Here is a 14,498-nt window from a genome sequence, read left to right on the forward strand (position 1 = left end):
CTGCAGGGTGGCTCCTCTGGCTGCCTTTCAACGTGTCACTGGTTTGTGTGTCCCATTATGGCTTGTTCACTCTTCTCTTGAGGGTTAGTGAGTGTGTACACTGGCAACTTGGGCTTTTCACCCAGCAGGGTACAGAGAAAGGAAAAGTACTGCTGACAGCTGTGCCCCATTGTGCTTTAAGATAGATAGATAGATAGATAGATAGATAGATAGATAGATAGATAGATAGATAGAACTTATGGCATTTAATATTTTCTTAACACTACTTTAAGTTGTACCTTTGTTTACTCCTAATTTATCTCATATTTTAATTTACTGCCACATCTGTTTCTAATTCATATAACAACAACAACAATAACATCAAAAACAATTTTATGTACAAAAGTCACACTGTGGCAAGACTTTAGAATAAAACTACATTTTCTGAACCCACTCTTGGTGATTACTCCACTCCACTCTGCGGCTGGCACTTACACTAAGGTGTGACTGCTGCTCCTTTATGTACGTCACTATGTTCAGCCTGCGGTTGTTCTGAGGAAGACTCAGATTTATGCAGCACTTCCCTGATGTCTGAGTCATGAAGCCTAGGGAGGGCAGCTGCTTGCAGTCAGAGGTGCCCTATAGGGGGCACTGTTGGTTCTCACGAGCCACCCAAATGGCACAACAGGTTGCACCGCTCCTTGTACTCCACTCACTGACTGGTCACTAATGATCCATCCGGGATGTAGGAGCAGTAAAATGAGAATGTATTGTGTGTTGTTTTGTGTCATTTTAAACCACTATAACATGAGTTTGGGCAATTTGGGCAATTTTTTGATGAAAATGTGCCTTTTAGTTCATTACATATAACAAACCTCAGATTTGCATTTTGTACATTGTGCGTTGTACTGGGGGAGTATATGACAGGGGGATCCAATGCCAACAATCTCTTTATGTATAGTTAAAACATTCATGACTACATCTGATAAAAAATGCAAATTTGCAGTATGCATTTTTCATTGTTTTGAGCTGTAATTATTGTCCAGCAGATTCCCAGTCGTATGCTCATTTTCACCACCCAACCTAAGATACAGTTAAACCTTCGTGAGGAGTGGAGCTCCTTTCTAATTTGTCGTCAACTTTGAACTTTTTCTTTTTTTCAACGGTGGGCATCAGGACTTTGAAAAAATGGGGAGGAAAAAAAAATTCACAATTCCCATGTGATATGAGTCGGAAATTGGATGGCACAATACTTGCTGACGTGACGCCCCCCCCCCGCCCCCTTTCTAATTTGCCAATCCAGCCCGGAGTGCGCGTCCTGAGCACCCCCCCACCCCGTCCCTCCCTCCTCCTCATCCTCCTCACCCCCCTCGGTTTCTGCACCAGCAGACTCCTCCGGTCCACCACAGCCACAGGGTGCAGGGGCTGCTGCTCGGTGCAACAGCTCGGAGGGATCCACTTCTTCTTCTTCTTCTTCTTAACACCGCCGTCTCCGAATATCTGTGCTTCTCAGTCGCGTGGAAAAGTTGGGAGGACTATTCGTTCGTTAAATACTGCAATCCTCAACTACAGGGTCGCTCGCCTCACGGATCCAGGTGATTTGGACTGCTGTGAATCCATCACTCTATGGGAAAGAAGAAGAAGAAAATACAACAGCTGCGCGTGGCTTGAGATCTCTTTGGGGGGGAAAGAACTAATTGTTGAGGAGTTTCTTTTTTGCTCTGATCCTTGATGATAATATCGCAGTCTGGGAAGAAGAGACGGCTTTATTTTCTTGTCACATGCCAATATTGGACGTGACCGCGACGCGACCGTGTATCCTGAGCAATAAGAGAAATGGTAAGAAGCAAAGAAACAACCCCAACACTGCATCAGTTTCTCAGACTTACTCCCAGTTAAGGACGTTTAGGTCGCTTTTTTTGTAGCCTCCTGACTGATTCTACTTTACAGCTGTTTATTTTTGGGAGCCTAAATAGAGCGCATTAATTAACCCCCTGACACGTTCAGCACACATTTGTCAAATATTAAACACCCCGCATGGGGGCTGTAGGGCGCGACTGGTGGCAGACGGTTTGTTTTCACGCACCCCGAGGCACCTGTTTCATCCCCAGAAATTAAGAGTTAACCCAACATGTACTGCGAGGAATCAGCGCAGCAGCAGCAGCAACGGCAATGATGTGAGAAGTTGATTCACCGAATCTGCTTTGCGTGTTCACAATTCTGGGAGTGAAAACAACAAACGTGGACTTGACCCCCGCCCCCTTCTTTTTTTCTTTCTTTTTTTTTTTTTTTTGCCTTCTTTAGGGATCAGAATCCACTGTTAACTGTTATTTATGGGGGATAATACTGACCGTGTTTTTCCATGTCTGTGATGGCAGGTGGTGTCGCACGGAATACAACAGTTTTGTTTCAAATGAGGGACCGCTCAGAGTGGATAGGTTGCGTGCCAAGTTGTGCGGCTTTCTGCTGAGGGAGTTATTCCGCGGCTTCCCGCCACCACCCCTCACCTCCCCCTACCCTCACGCCGAATAAACACACACACACACACAGAGAGAGAGAGAGAGAGACAGAGGGAGAGAGAGATGGGGCCGCTCCAGCGCGTGGGACTCGCCGTGCTTCTCTTGTACACAGGTAAGATCCCCCCGACCGCCCACCCAACCTCGAGAAACCTCAGCTAATGCCACTGAGCACTTGTGTGCATTAACAAGAATTATGGAAATGAAAGGTAACGGTCACATAACAAGAACCGCTGTAAATGCATCGACCTTTATTGAGTGACTTTATTCAGTGTTGAACATTTAATGAAATGCAAATTATTTCCTTTCAGCCAAGTGGACATATATAATTTATGAGACATATAATTAGCTGTAAGCTGTTGTGGCAGAATACAAAATGACTTGTAATATTAACACGAATGAACTGTGACAGTTGCCTAGAGAGTGTGTGGGTTTTTTGGGGTGTTGTAGAAGCACTGAAATGGGATGCAGTCAGTATGTATGTGTGTGTGTGTGAGAGAGAGAGAGACACACACACACACACACACACACACAGAGAGCGAGGCACTGCAGAGCATCAGGAATAACAACAGGCTGCAGACACAACCCAGAAGAAAAGAGGAAAAAAGTGCATCTTTTCACTAAGTTTGTGCAGTTGCACTTGGAATAAACATTACGTGGGTGAATGTGCATTTATGCATTTGTGAGTGTGTGCTCATGTTTTTGGTGGTGCCCAAGTGTATATATTGTGTATATACTGTGACAGTGGATGTTTGGGTGCTATGTGTGTTTTTGTCTGTCGTGTGGGTGTATGCGGACCTATAATTATAAAATGCATATGTAGGAAAAACTGAATCATGTGTTTCCATCCTCACTGTGTACCTGTCAATCAAAGGTGTATATAAAACAACCTCTCTCACTTGGCTATGGGCTAGCAGAAAGATAAGTCATTTTTTAACCCCCAAATCACAATTAGATGATGGGGGAAATAAATTGTTGACTGTATGTATTTATAGGAAAATTAGATATTCTTAGAAGATGGTTTTTTATTTTTGTAGTTTTGTCCATCCTTCCATTTAATTATGACAACTTGTCATTTAAAAATGTCATTTCTGAGATCTGCGGATGCTGCAACGTCGCTAGACACTCCATAAACCTGGCTCTATTAGTAACAAAAGCAATCAGATGGGCTGACAGACTGAAAACAAATGCCCAGCTTAACGTTTTTTGTTTTTTGTTTTTTTTAGGTGGGCAGAGGAGCCAAAAACTAAACTCAAGTATAAGAACAGTTGTGAAAACAGAGGTCAGTGTGTTAAAATAAATACCTAAACTTTCTGCGGTAAACACGCCTCAGATTGATTAGAGTTACTTCCTGGTTGAACTTTGGATTACCATACTTACCAGAGCTGCATGAGCAACATAGTTTTAATGTTGAATTGGTTTTAACCAGCCTGCCTTGATCATTTGACTGCTCATCTTGCTTGTTCTAATGGAATATTTCTATTCAAGGGGAACAGAATCTTCCTTTAAAGTGGAAAAACTAATTCAGGCATGTAACTCTCACCTGTAGAAGGCCATTCCACAAATATACAGGTAGGCCAAAGATTGATCCATATCTCACTGGGTTTGGTCAGCCTCTTAATCTTTGCAGGTGAAAGTGGGGGAAGGGAATTCTATCCTGTCAGTCAACTCCCTGGTGTACAGAGTCTCAGAGGATATTATAACTCTCCTGCCATCTGATTGCTTTTACCGAGAGGTTCTAGGTTGTCTCACATGCACTGACAGGCACATACTGGATACCTACACACACTCACATACTGTCAGACTGGCCATCAGGACATTTGGAAATACTCCATATAGCCTGGCATGCTATAGGATGTGATACAGGCATTTTTTTTTTTAAACAAGACAGATTGGAGGATTGTCATCTCTGAGTCAGAAAAAGTTTCAGAAGTGAAATATGACCTAGATACTACTTTACAACAAGGAAAACTTATAAAAGTTGTAGAATTTGTTATTAATGGCTTCATGAATTTATTAATAAAGAACCAACAAAAGGGATCTTTTGCTTAAATTTGGCCTCAGAATGTGGCAGCCCAAACTTAATTTGTATTTATGCATTATAGCAGTCTTATTACTATTATGTTAATATGACAACATAACTCTTACTGCTGACTTGTGAATCATGAAACCATTTTAGTATTGATAAAATCATGCTGAATGGTTGGTAAAATAGCAAACCCACATATAGCTCTCTATTTATATCTCTATAATTGTCTTATTTGCATACTGTATAGTTTTTATCACTTGTTCAAAAAAGCACTTGAAAGCCTGGAATAAAGGACACTGTGCTAAACAAGAGTGGGAGGATTCCCACTCAGTGTTTTCCTGCTCTTTTATATGTGTGTGGGCCTTGCCAGAGTGGATTGGGACGGAAAGTTGAAAAGTTACAAAACCAAAATGCATTTAGCCTTAATTTAATAATAGCTCTTCTAGTCTCTCTCTCTCTCTCTCTCTCTCTCTCTCTCTCACACACACACACACACACACACACACACCTAAGCACTCACACAACCAAAGTTGCAGTAGGCACAGACATTTGGGCAAGGAGAATTAGAGAACAGCTTGGAGTTTCAGGATGTCTGATCACCATAACTTGTTCGGCCGTGTACATTTTGTAACAATGTAAACATCAGAGTTTGTTTACTTAATCAGAGTGCCGCAGATGGCAGAAGATGCTAATGTTGACAATGGACGATTCTGCAAAACATGGCCAATACTATGTCCAATGGAATTGGCCAAAGTGTTTTTCACTTTCTTCCTTTCTATCCCTGTGAATGGCAAGTTTGGTTAAGATTAGGGAAAGGTTAGTCTTGTGGTAAATTAATTATAGTTAAGGCACAGTTAACTAAAACACTTTATGAAGCTCAGGGAAATGCAGTGTTTTGGTAATGCTAATGCAAATATTATGCACCACTGACTTGTATTAGGTGGCCACAGGATTCTATCCCTGTAATATCACCAGTCTAGACAGGGTCCACATGAATGCAATACTGCAGTGCAATAAAGAGTGGAGAGTTTATGTTTGATGGGCGGTTCTTGAATGAAAAACAGTTAATGAGGCCAATTAACACGTTCCACATGAGATCCTGGAGTGCCGAGCCCTGTAAACTATAGCTCAGTAAGCTTTGATGTTATTTCCATAATATCTGTCGATTGGCTATTGTGATAGTGATGTTAGCGGTTGGTGAGTGTGGTTGTCTCTGGTACTTACAAACCCAGTAAATTAATTGCCCATTAACCCTTTCAGTTGCACTGTTTGTTACCCTGATGCATTTCCATTCCATTCCATTTCCACTCGAGAGGTGTTGCTTTTACAACGCTAGCACCAGCCTATAAACACATCACATCTCATTTTTGGTTACAATTTTTTCATGGTTTTTGAAATCACAAATAATGAACTCATACTGAAGCACACAGATTCCAGCTGGGGACAGGTCCAACCTGTTTTTCAAAAGGTTGCCAAAAACAAAATTTTCAATTACCGGAGCTGTTACTAACAGCATCTTTACCCTCTGAGAGGCTGCAGTGGATTTCACAGTTCTGAAGTCATCCAGTGGACTGTTTTACCTCAGTTGCTACAGTGAGTGTTTAACAGTCTGCTGACGAAACAACCAAAGAACTTGAGACTTAAAACAGATTATCCCGTGCCAGTGTTGGGAGAAGAGGAGCCCGGAGTGACCCTGCACACATATTAAGGCTGTGAAATCTAAAGTGGCGCCTACCTCCAGGAGAGCAAAGTCTCACGGGATATTACTTGTTGGCTTGGAGCATCTCCTGGTTTAATTCTGGCAGAGGGTTGGCAGCGCTGCGTGCTTCTGGGAAGCAATCCTGCTTAAAGAAGCGGCGAAAGCCTATAGAGTAAGCTGACTTTGTAGAAAACTCTCACATGAAAAATTCCTCTCTCCCTCTCTCACTTCGTTTTTCAGTTGTTTTCTCCCTAAGTGGTTCAAAAGGCATTTCTATGAGCTGTAAAGTTCATTACCATAAAACAAGCATTCTCCTCCTGGAGGCCAAAAAATTGAGTCAGTCTCTTAAACATCGTGGGTCTTTCCCACAGCAGAACAAAGTATTTGAATTTCCAGGGGCAAAGTCAAAGTTTATCACGCTGAAAAGAACACAATATGTTGTCTGTAAAGAAATAGCCTTCTAGACTCACACACATTTAATAATAATTTGCCAAATCCGCTGCAACGATGTGCTATCGCTGACTGAAATGCTGTATTAGTAAGTGATGGATGAAGGTTGACTTGCCCTGTGTGATAGTGCATTTTACACAAGGCTCCAGAGAGCGGCAGAAGGAAATGCTGCACCAGGGAGCCATATGTCATATTATGTGGGTCATAACACAGAAACACAAGTTGTAATTTCTCGACCATTTTTCATTACGAGCAACACCTCTCACATGACACACAGTCATTTGATCCACTGGTGATATAAATATATTAGTAATAAATATTATTGCATCTTTAATATTGATAGTGAAAAGAGGGGGAAATGTTGATGTAACTTTTTTTTTTTCTGAGGAAGACAGTTCAAATACACCAAGAGGAGTGTTGCACAGCCGCCAAAAGCCAATATCAACCAACTCACTCAACAGAATTTTTTTTTCTTCTCAGACTAAAAGATTCCATTTTTCCAAGGTCAACAAGTCTAGAGTACTCGTACCGTTGCCAGCTATCCTTGCAGATCTTTTGGAGTCTCCGCACCAATAACCACAGCAAGTTAGTTACAGTGTTGCTGAATAAATAAAGTGACGAGAGATGACTGGTTATAGTCATGAGTGCTCAGCAGCAGTCGTTCCTCCTAGTAGTAATTAAAATAAAATTTTAAACACAAAAACACTTTGTTAAAGGTTATGGAAAAAGTTCATGCTGTCTTACATCAAGTCACAGTTAAACATTATGAACATTTTCAACAATATTTATTTTGTCACAATATTTTATCATGTTGATACAAACATGACTCAGACAAGATTATGTTTCTGTATAAGTATAGGCTATTTTTCTTCAAATTGGTAGCATTTAAAAATAATTTGTAGGTGACAAGGTTGTGCTGAAATGTCATCTCCCTTCTCAACACAACAGAAGTGGAGGCAAGTGAAGGCCTTACCATGGCAACTGTGCAAGTACAGTATTGCACAGTGTGAGAGAAAAAAATAATTTTTAGATGCAATATAAGGAAGATTTTATGAGTTGTTTATTGCAACATCCTTAAACCTTTATGTTAGGAAAGAGCCTAAGTGAAATATTAATCAGAAAAAAGTTCTCTCCCAGGCATACAGTATACGAGTTGTGCCTTGAGTGTCTTTTTGGCAATGAACAATTTTTAATTGATTAACTGGATTAACTGCTGATACACGCTTTTTATTCACCTGGCACACCTTATGTCTTTTGGAAAAATGCTTTCAGCATCCAAAATTTTAATACAAGCAGAAACACAGCTCTTGCCTCCGAGGGTTTTTTTGTCATCTAATTTGATACAAACAGAGGTGAGCCTTTGTTGTGTTAAAGATAAAGACAGAACATTTTGGAAAGGGTGGCTGTTTTATCAGCAGGGGATGTCATAAACAGCATCAGGCTTGGAGCTGACGCTGTAACTGAATTGGATATTGAGGGTTTATTTTCTTTTGATGGCTAATGGCAGTAGCTAATGTCATTAGCTGTGGAAGCTAAGTGATTGACAGGAGCTGACTTTGACGCTGCACAGTGACTATAATGTACAAGGACGGTCCAGCACTTCTCTCTGGGCAGGGAATTCAAACTAGTTATAATGGTGTGCCTTGTTTCACCAAGCCAATAAAGTGTGATCGCTTAATTAATTGTGTTTTCTAATATCTAATTTTAGAGCAATTATTGATAGTGATCACTCAAAAAAGCAAGGGAGGCTTTGGGCAGCTCAACACGTGAAAATACAGAGGCATTGAGTTAAACCTGAGAATTCAGAAAGGCGTGGGCTTTAGACAGCATGGCAAATGAAGGAATTTTACTCCTTAACTGTTTCCTCAGTCATAGGACATGGCCATTTGCTTTCCCAGAAATCCATAGGATGTAATCCACTGGGGGGAAAAAATGCAAAAAGTGTCTTTCTTTTCCCACCGGTTTTGCTTTACTAATAGGATCAAAGACAGAGAGGATGAAGAGTAGAATAATCGATATATGACAGCATTAAGATGAAACATCGCCCTGCTTTCCTTCTTCACTCTGAGTGTTTGGGGGATTGGGAATACAAGTGCGCCTAACCATGGCTGGCGAGTGAAGATCCGTGCTGATGCACCCCGACACACATAATCACACACAAATGCACGTGTGCAGCATCACTAAAGTCTTTTGTGACACATTGTAGATGCACACACAGAGACACAAACACGCATAGACTCATCTCCTTGGGCAAACAATTTCACAGCCATCCAACTGGGGAAGGATCACACACTGCGGGAGGTCTAGAGACAATTAGCATAACCAACAGAACACTCAGTGCACACCCAGCGAATCAGAGGGAAAAGAAAATGAACCTACGCAATCAGAGCAGAGAAAAAATGTTAACAGCGTTTTTGTCACTTCCTGTTTGGAAGACTGACAGAGAGAGATCACACATTTATCTCGCCTCGCTAGCTTTGGTCCCATAAGCCAGTGGAGGTACAGTACGTGCTCATCTCCCTTACAAGTCTGTCGCTTGGGCTTCAACCCCCCCTGCTGAGAGGGTCTCGCACCGCATCACTTTAAAGAAGTGCAGCACCAAAGTTTTGCAATAGGCTGTCAGAGAGAGCTGATAACCTCTTTCTTCTCCTGTGTTTCTGAGGAGAGTTGTGTCATTTTTGTGCCAGTGTTTGTGTGAGTGCTGTAGGTAACTGAGGAAGAGATGATGACAGTGGTGATGGGAGAGTTTTCTGGTATTGCTGTTATCTGCCAAGGTCAGAGTAGGAAGCTATTGCCTTTGTGTTTTTTTTTTTTTTTTTGTTTTTTTTTTTGACCAGCAGGAAAACATGATTGATAACAGTGGAAATGGTCCCGATGAGCGGCGCTGTGGTGAAGTCTTTCTGTTTCCTTTTGCTCTCCTCAGTCACAGTATGCAACTTCTCTCAGTCTTTTTCTCCCTCTCTCTTTCCATTGCTCTCCATCTGTCTCATAATTGCCTGGTTTATCTGAGGGTCTGACTCTGGTTAAGAGCTGTTCCTCACTGATAGCTTCATGACCTGGTTCATCAGATGTTAAGAGATGAGAAAATATCCAAAGTTATTGTGTCTGAAGTTCAGCCTAGCACAACAACCACCAAAAAAAAAAAAAAAAAACCTCCATACACAGACAGGTGAATTTTAATTTCAAATTTGATAGACACTTCGGAATTGAAACCTGAGGGGAAACTATTCCACACCTTTAGGAATGTGGCTCCCAAACCAAGACTCAATTCCCTTACCAATTTTCAGCAACACTGCCTCAAGAGAGGTAAACATTGCTGAGAGCTCTAGCCAATAAAAAAAAAATGTATTAGCAATAGCACTTCCATCTTCCAAAACCTATATCTGTATAGGTGTTAATACTTTCATGCAGTAAGCCAAGTGACGGCTCAGAGCACTTGAACCATAGTGATAAATAGAGTGGAATAGTTTCCCCACTTTTCAACTTTAATAATTGTGCTGTTTCTGCTTCAGATTATCAGAAATGTGCAGATAATTCTGATAGGCCATGCAAAATAAAGCACTGACAGTTTGTACTCTGTATGTTAATGTGCTAGCCATGCACAGTGCGCAGTTGCTGCAGGACATTTTAATAGTATATAACTTTGTGTAGGAGCAGGCTATAGGGTCAGACTCAGCTTCACACAGTATACCAAGGTTTTGTGGATTGCTTTTCAGTGGCTGTATGTACGCACGGTTTACTTAGCTGGGTGATACATTGGCCAGGAGAATGAGACAAAGATATTGATCGATCAACGGGCTTCTTGCCAGACCTGAGCACAAAATTGTGAGCAGCCTTAAAAAACTGTTATTGGTCAATTTCTAGTTAACATTAAATGTGCTGATGGCCGGTTGGTAAGGCCCTATTAGGTCAGAAAATTGCAATCTGTGCAGCAGTGGAACAGATGTCACCAGAAAATGAGAAAAATCTGTTTTTGAGCTTCAACAGTTGAGCGTTTCGTGTGTTTGTGTGTGTGTGTGTGTATATGGGGATTTATGGACACGTGTGTATTAGCAGTGTTGACATACAAAGTGTCGGCTTCTCAGCTGTGCCACCGCATGCCAAAAAAAATTAATCTGTAATCAAATTCACAATAATCAGAAATGTGGTTCCACACATATGGTCTCTCTTCATTGTCACCCTCTCATCCTCCTCATCAATTTACCGCCTGCCTTTCTCCTCCCCCCACCTACCATACTCCCCCTCACCTTCACATCTTTATCATCTTTCTTCTCGCCCTCTCATCTCCAACAACCTTACGCTTTCCCTCTTCATTTACTGTTTTTTTTCATCTTGTGTTCTCACATCTTTCTTCCATCACAGAGCATATCTGATTAGACAAATAGAAAAATATAAGTTTGATTTCAGAGACAGATTTGACAGCAAGGTTTCTCCATGCATCAGTATAATATCTAGAATTACTACCAACCAAAAAGCTAAAAAAAAAAAAAAAAGTTACTGTTATCATCTTCTTCCAATATGTTTTATATCAAATGGTGCAAAAGAGTTAGACATGTGAGTTAATAATCTGAGTTAATAATCACAAGGAACATAGTTGTACAAGCAATGTGTTCTATGTCTCAACTATACCTGGAAGACATATGATAATCAATATATAACTGCTAAGACCCCTAGCCATCATGTACTTAACTTAATTAATTGACGATTATACAGAGACTGGAGACTGATGGCAGACAGTTATAAAATCAGACTATCAACAAATACAAACACACGTAATGATGCTCTGTTTAACCACTGCTGGTGTATCTTGTGTTTGTTCTGTAGTACTTTTCACTCTTAAAATCTGTAAGTTTAAATAATCCATTAATTTTCCTCCGTCAGCAGTTCTCTGCCTGTTGCCATCAGTGACCTAGTGTTTACACTCTTTGCCCAGCACTGTTATGATCTGTTTCAGCTATGCTGTAAATAGTTTCCTTCATTTTATCACCCTACGGTGCAGTGCCCATGGCCTCTGCTGGCAGTATCTACTGACCTGTTGGTCATGTTTTCTTTCTGTAATCCATGGTAAGATCTTTTATCCACTTTTCCTCTTTGTCCACTGCATCCATTGCTCTATCTCCTTGAACTCATTACTTTTACCCTCCATCCACCATCTGTGGCCTTTACTTCTCTTTAGAATTGAATTACCATGGGTAACCACACCAACCAACATGAATTCTCACCAGAATCAATCTAAACAGAAGATGAATGACCAGTCAACTGCTTGTTTTGCCTGGTTGCGCTGGCTCAACCAACAGACAAAGTGAAGAGGGGAGAGCTGAGCTCTGATTTTGCAGTTCCCTACCCTACGTATCAAGTCCTGCATAGAGACAACAAAACCTCTACATCCATTTTTGAAGCTTTTGCCTCATCTGTATGCTATTCTGACATTTGTCAACACACAAGAGATTTGACAGCTTTGGAAAACTGGTTGATCAGATTACCCTAAATATCAGCTCACTTATAGGCTGTAACGTGTATTTTCAGCGCTTTAATCTACGCTTAGCAAGTGCCTACACCCTATCCAAGGCAATGACAGTGATTTTACGATGTCTCTTATTTAGCCATCCTGTCCATGTTTCCCTCATGAGCAATATACTGTGCTGCTCTGAGCATGCCCAGGGCCAGATCTGGGCCCAGTGCCTCAGTAATAGAGGATAAATCAGTTCTTAAAAGGCCATATAGGGGGGGAGCCGAAATGTATCCAAAGCCCAAGGATTTAAACAGAGACACGAAATCCCCTTTGTTTCGCTGTGGGCATGAAGCTGAGTGAGTGAGCCTTGTGTGGGCTCCTGGTACCAGTCTGGAGCTTCTTGGGTGCCAGCATTTTCCAGCAGGTAATTGGGCCTCTCTGAGCCAGTGTGTGTGTGTAAGTGTGTAATCTCCATGAATACAGTAAGAATACAGGCCCCTCACTTTCCAAAGTAGAAGTGGAAGGACATATGCCATTTTTATTTAAGGTAACTGATGAAGTAGACAGGTGGACTGATGTGGTCCACTTATGTCTTAACACTCACAGCCCGAGGTGTGATTTCTATCAGCACTTTCATTTTCTTTAGCTTCTCATCCTCTTGGTTAGGTCCCCATGTGGGTTTTCTTGATGGATTCCCAGGAGATTCAGAGACTCCTATTGATTTTCACTTTAAATAATCTCATATAAAAACAGGTTAGGGGATATATCATTGTCTCTACTGAATCTTTGCGGAGCAACCACATGGTTTATAGAAAAGAATACAAAAAAATGTCATGCTCAGACTGACTTGACAGGTTGCCAATGCTCAAATTTCATGATCATGACATTTTTTGGACCTGATGAAATTGTATCAGGAGCCAGAAATGTTGAGAAATTTTGCAATACACTGATGTGGAGTAAACAAGACCTGACAGGACAGTATTTTACACGTTTGTCCATGTGATACAGTACAATCTTTGCTCTACAGTATATCTCGCATGAAGGGAGCAGGATCAGATAGCTTTTCTCTGTGCAGTGACAGCCTATCATACTCAGTTATCTGCTATTGCAGATGTGTAGCCTTTGTTTAAACCAAAACAGTCTTTTAGAAGAAGCAGATATCACTGATTTAGTGTCAGATGCATACAGTATAAGGCATATTGCAGAGAATTGTGAGAAGTGTTAGGATTGGTAAAAGCATATCAAGTAGGGCTGCAGTGATGATTTTCATTATTGATATATTGTTTTCTGAGTTAATCCATTAATGAATAGAATATCAGAAAATGCTTATCGAAGGTCAGAATCTCCACTTATCCAGCAAATGACACCAAATTTTGTGCAGATATTCATGGTTCCCAGATGATGTATCCACGTGACTTTGGAAATGCCCTGAATGATGACAGTAGTATTAAGCTCAAAGCGCTGCTGTGCCTAACTGCTGGCTGTTAAACTGCCTGCTGCTGATAAATGTTTTGCCAATGGACTGTTGCGTATGGGTTATGAATCGCTCTTGAAATATCCTGGAGTAGAAGCAAATGTTTGCAAATCCTTAAAAGCCAAAATCTATATGGAGAAAATTATTGAAGTCCTCTTCAACTGGAGTTGCTGAGAAAAAAAAAACTATAAAAATGCTACTGAGGTAAAACAAAAGGAACAGAATCCTTAAAGCATCAATAGCAGATAAAAAGTGAAGAAGCGAGAAAGCAAAAAGCAACAAATGAAATCAGCCTGACATATACAAAATACATATTACCTTTCATCATACTGAGAAAAAAACTTGAAGCCTGATAACATGAAGCTGTTGCATCAAACACTGCCTCTCTGTAGTCGAGTCATCCTTAAAAAATGTTTGCTCTGTTTCATTTGTCCTCAGTGTGTACTCGTAAATATTTACCTTGCCTTTCTTGGGTTGGATTTCCTCACAAACTGGGATACACCTCCAATCTGTAAAGCTAATTACTACCACTTCCATCCCGTTGTTGTGCAGGGCAGAAATTCTTTCATATGTAGATTTGATTAAATTATTCCAGGGCAAGCTCATTAGACTGGATTTACATTTAGAGATGTTTTTGTGCCCCCGCACCAAAAACCCTCTCGTGAGGTCTACAATCACAGGATTCTGATGACCTGACATTTCCTGGCCGGCTTTCCACCGCCGCAGCGCGGCACGTTCGCAAAGTCGTGTCTTCTCATCAAAGCTGGGAAATGGCACCACGCTGCTTTTAAATTCATGGTTCACTTTGCTGTATTAAACACTCTCATGGTTTTGTAATGGGTTTAGCTGGTTAATTAAGTGGGTCAGAAAGCAGATCAAAGGCCTCTGGTTGATACAGT

General features: G+C 41.0%; 1 protein-coding gene across 1 annotated transcript in view; it reads left to right on the forward strand.

Annotated features, from left to right (window-relative positions):
- The first annotated feature begins 1,349 nt into the window (after positions 1–1,349).
- Positions 1,350–14,498, forward strand: part of LOC127142800 (transmembrane protein 132C) — a 43,313-nt gene continuing 30,164 nt past the window's right edge. The window contains exons 1-2 of the mRNA XM_051072861.1: positions 1,350–1,818; positions 2,358–2,610. Of these exons, the coding sequence (XP_050928818.1) occupies positions 2,562–2,610 (49 nt within the window). The 5' untranslated portion in view covers positions 1,350–1,818; positions 2,358–2,561. The remainder of the gene's footprint in view (positions 1,819–2,357; positions 2,611–14,498) is intronic.

This window comes from Lates calcarifer, linkage group LG9, assembly GCF_001640805.2.
Source record: "Lates calcarifer isolate ASB-BC8 linkage group LG9, TLL_Latcal_v3, whole genome shotgun sequence".
NCBI lineage: Eukaryota > Metazoa > Chordata > Actinopteri > Centropomidae > Lates > Lates calcarifer.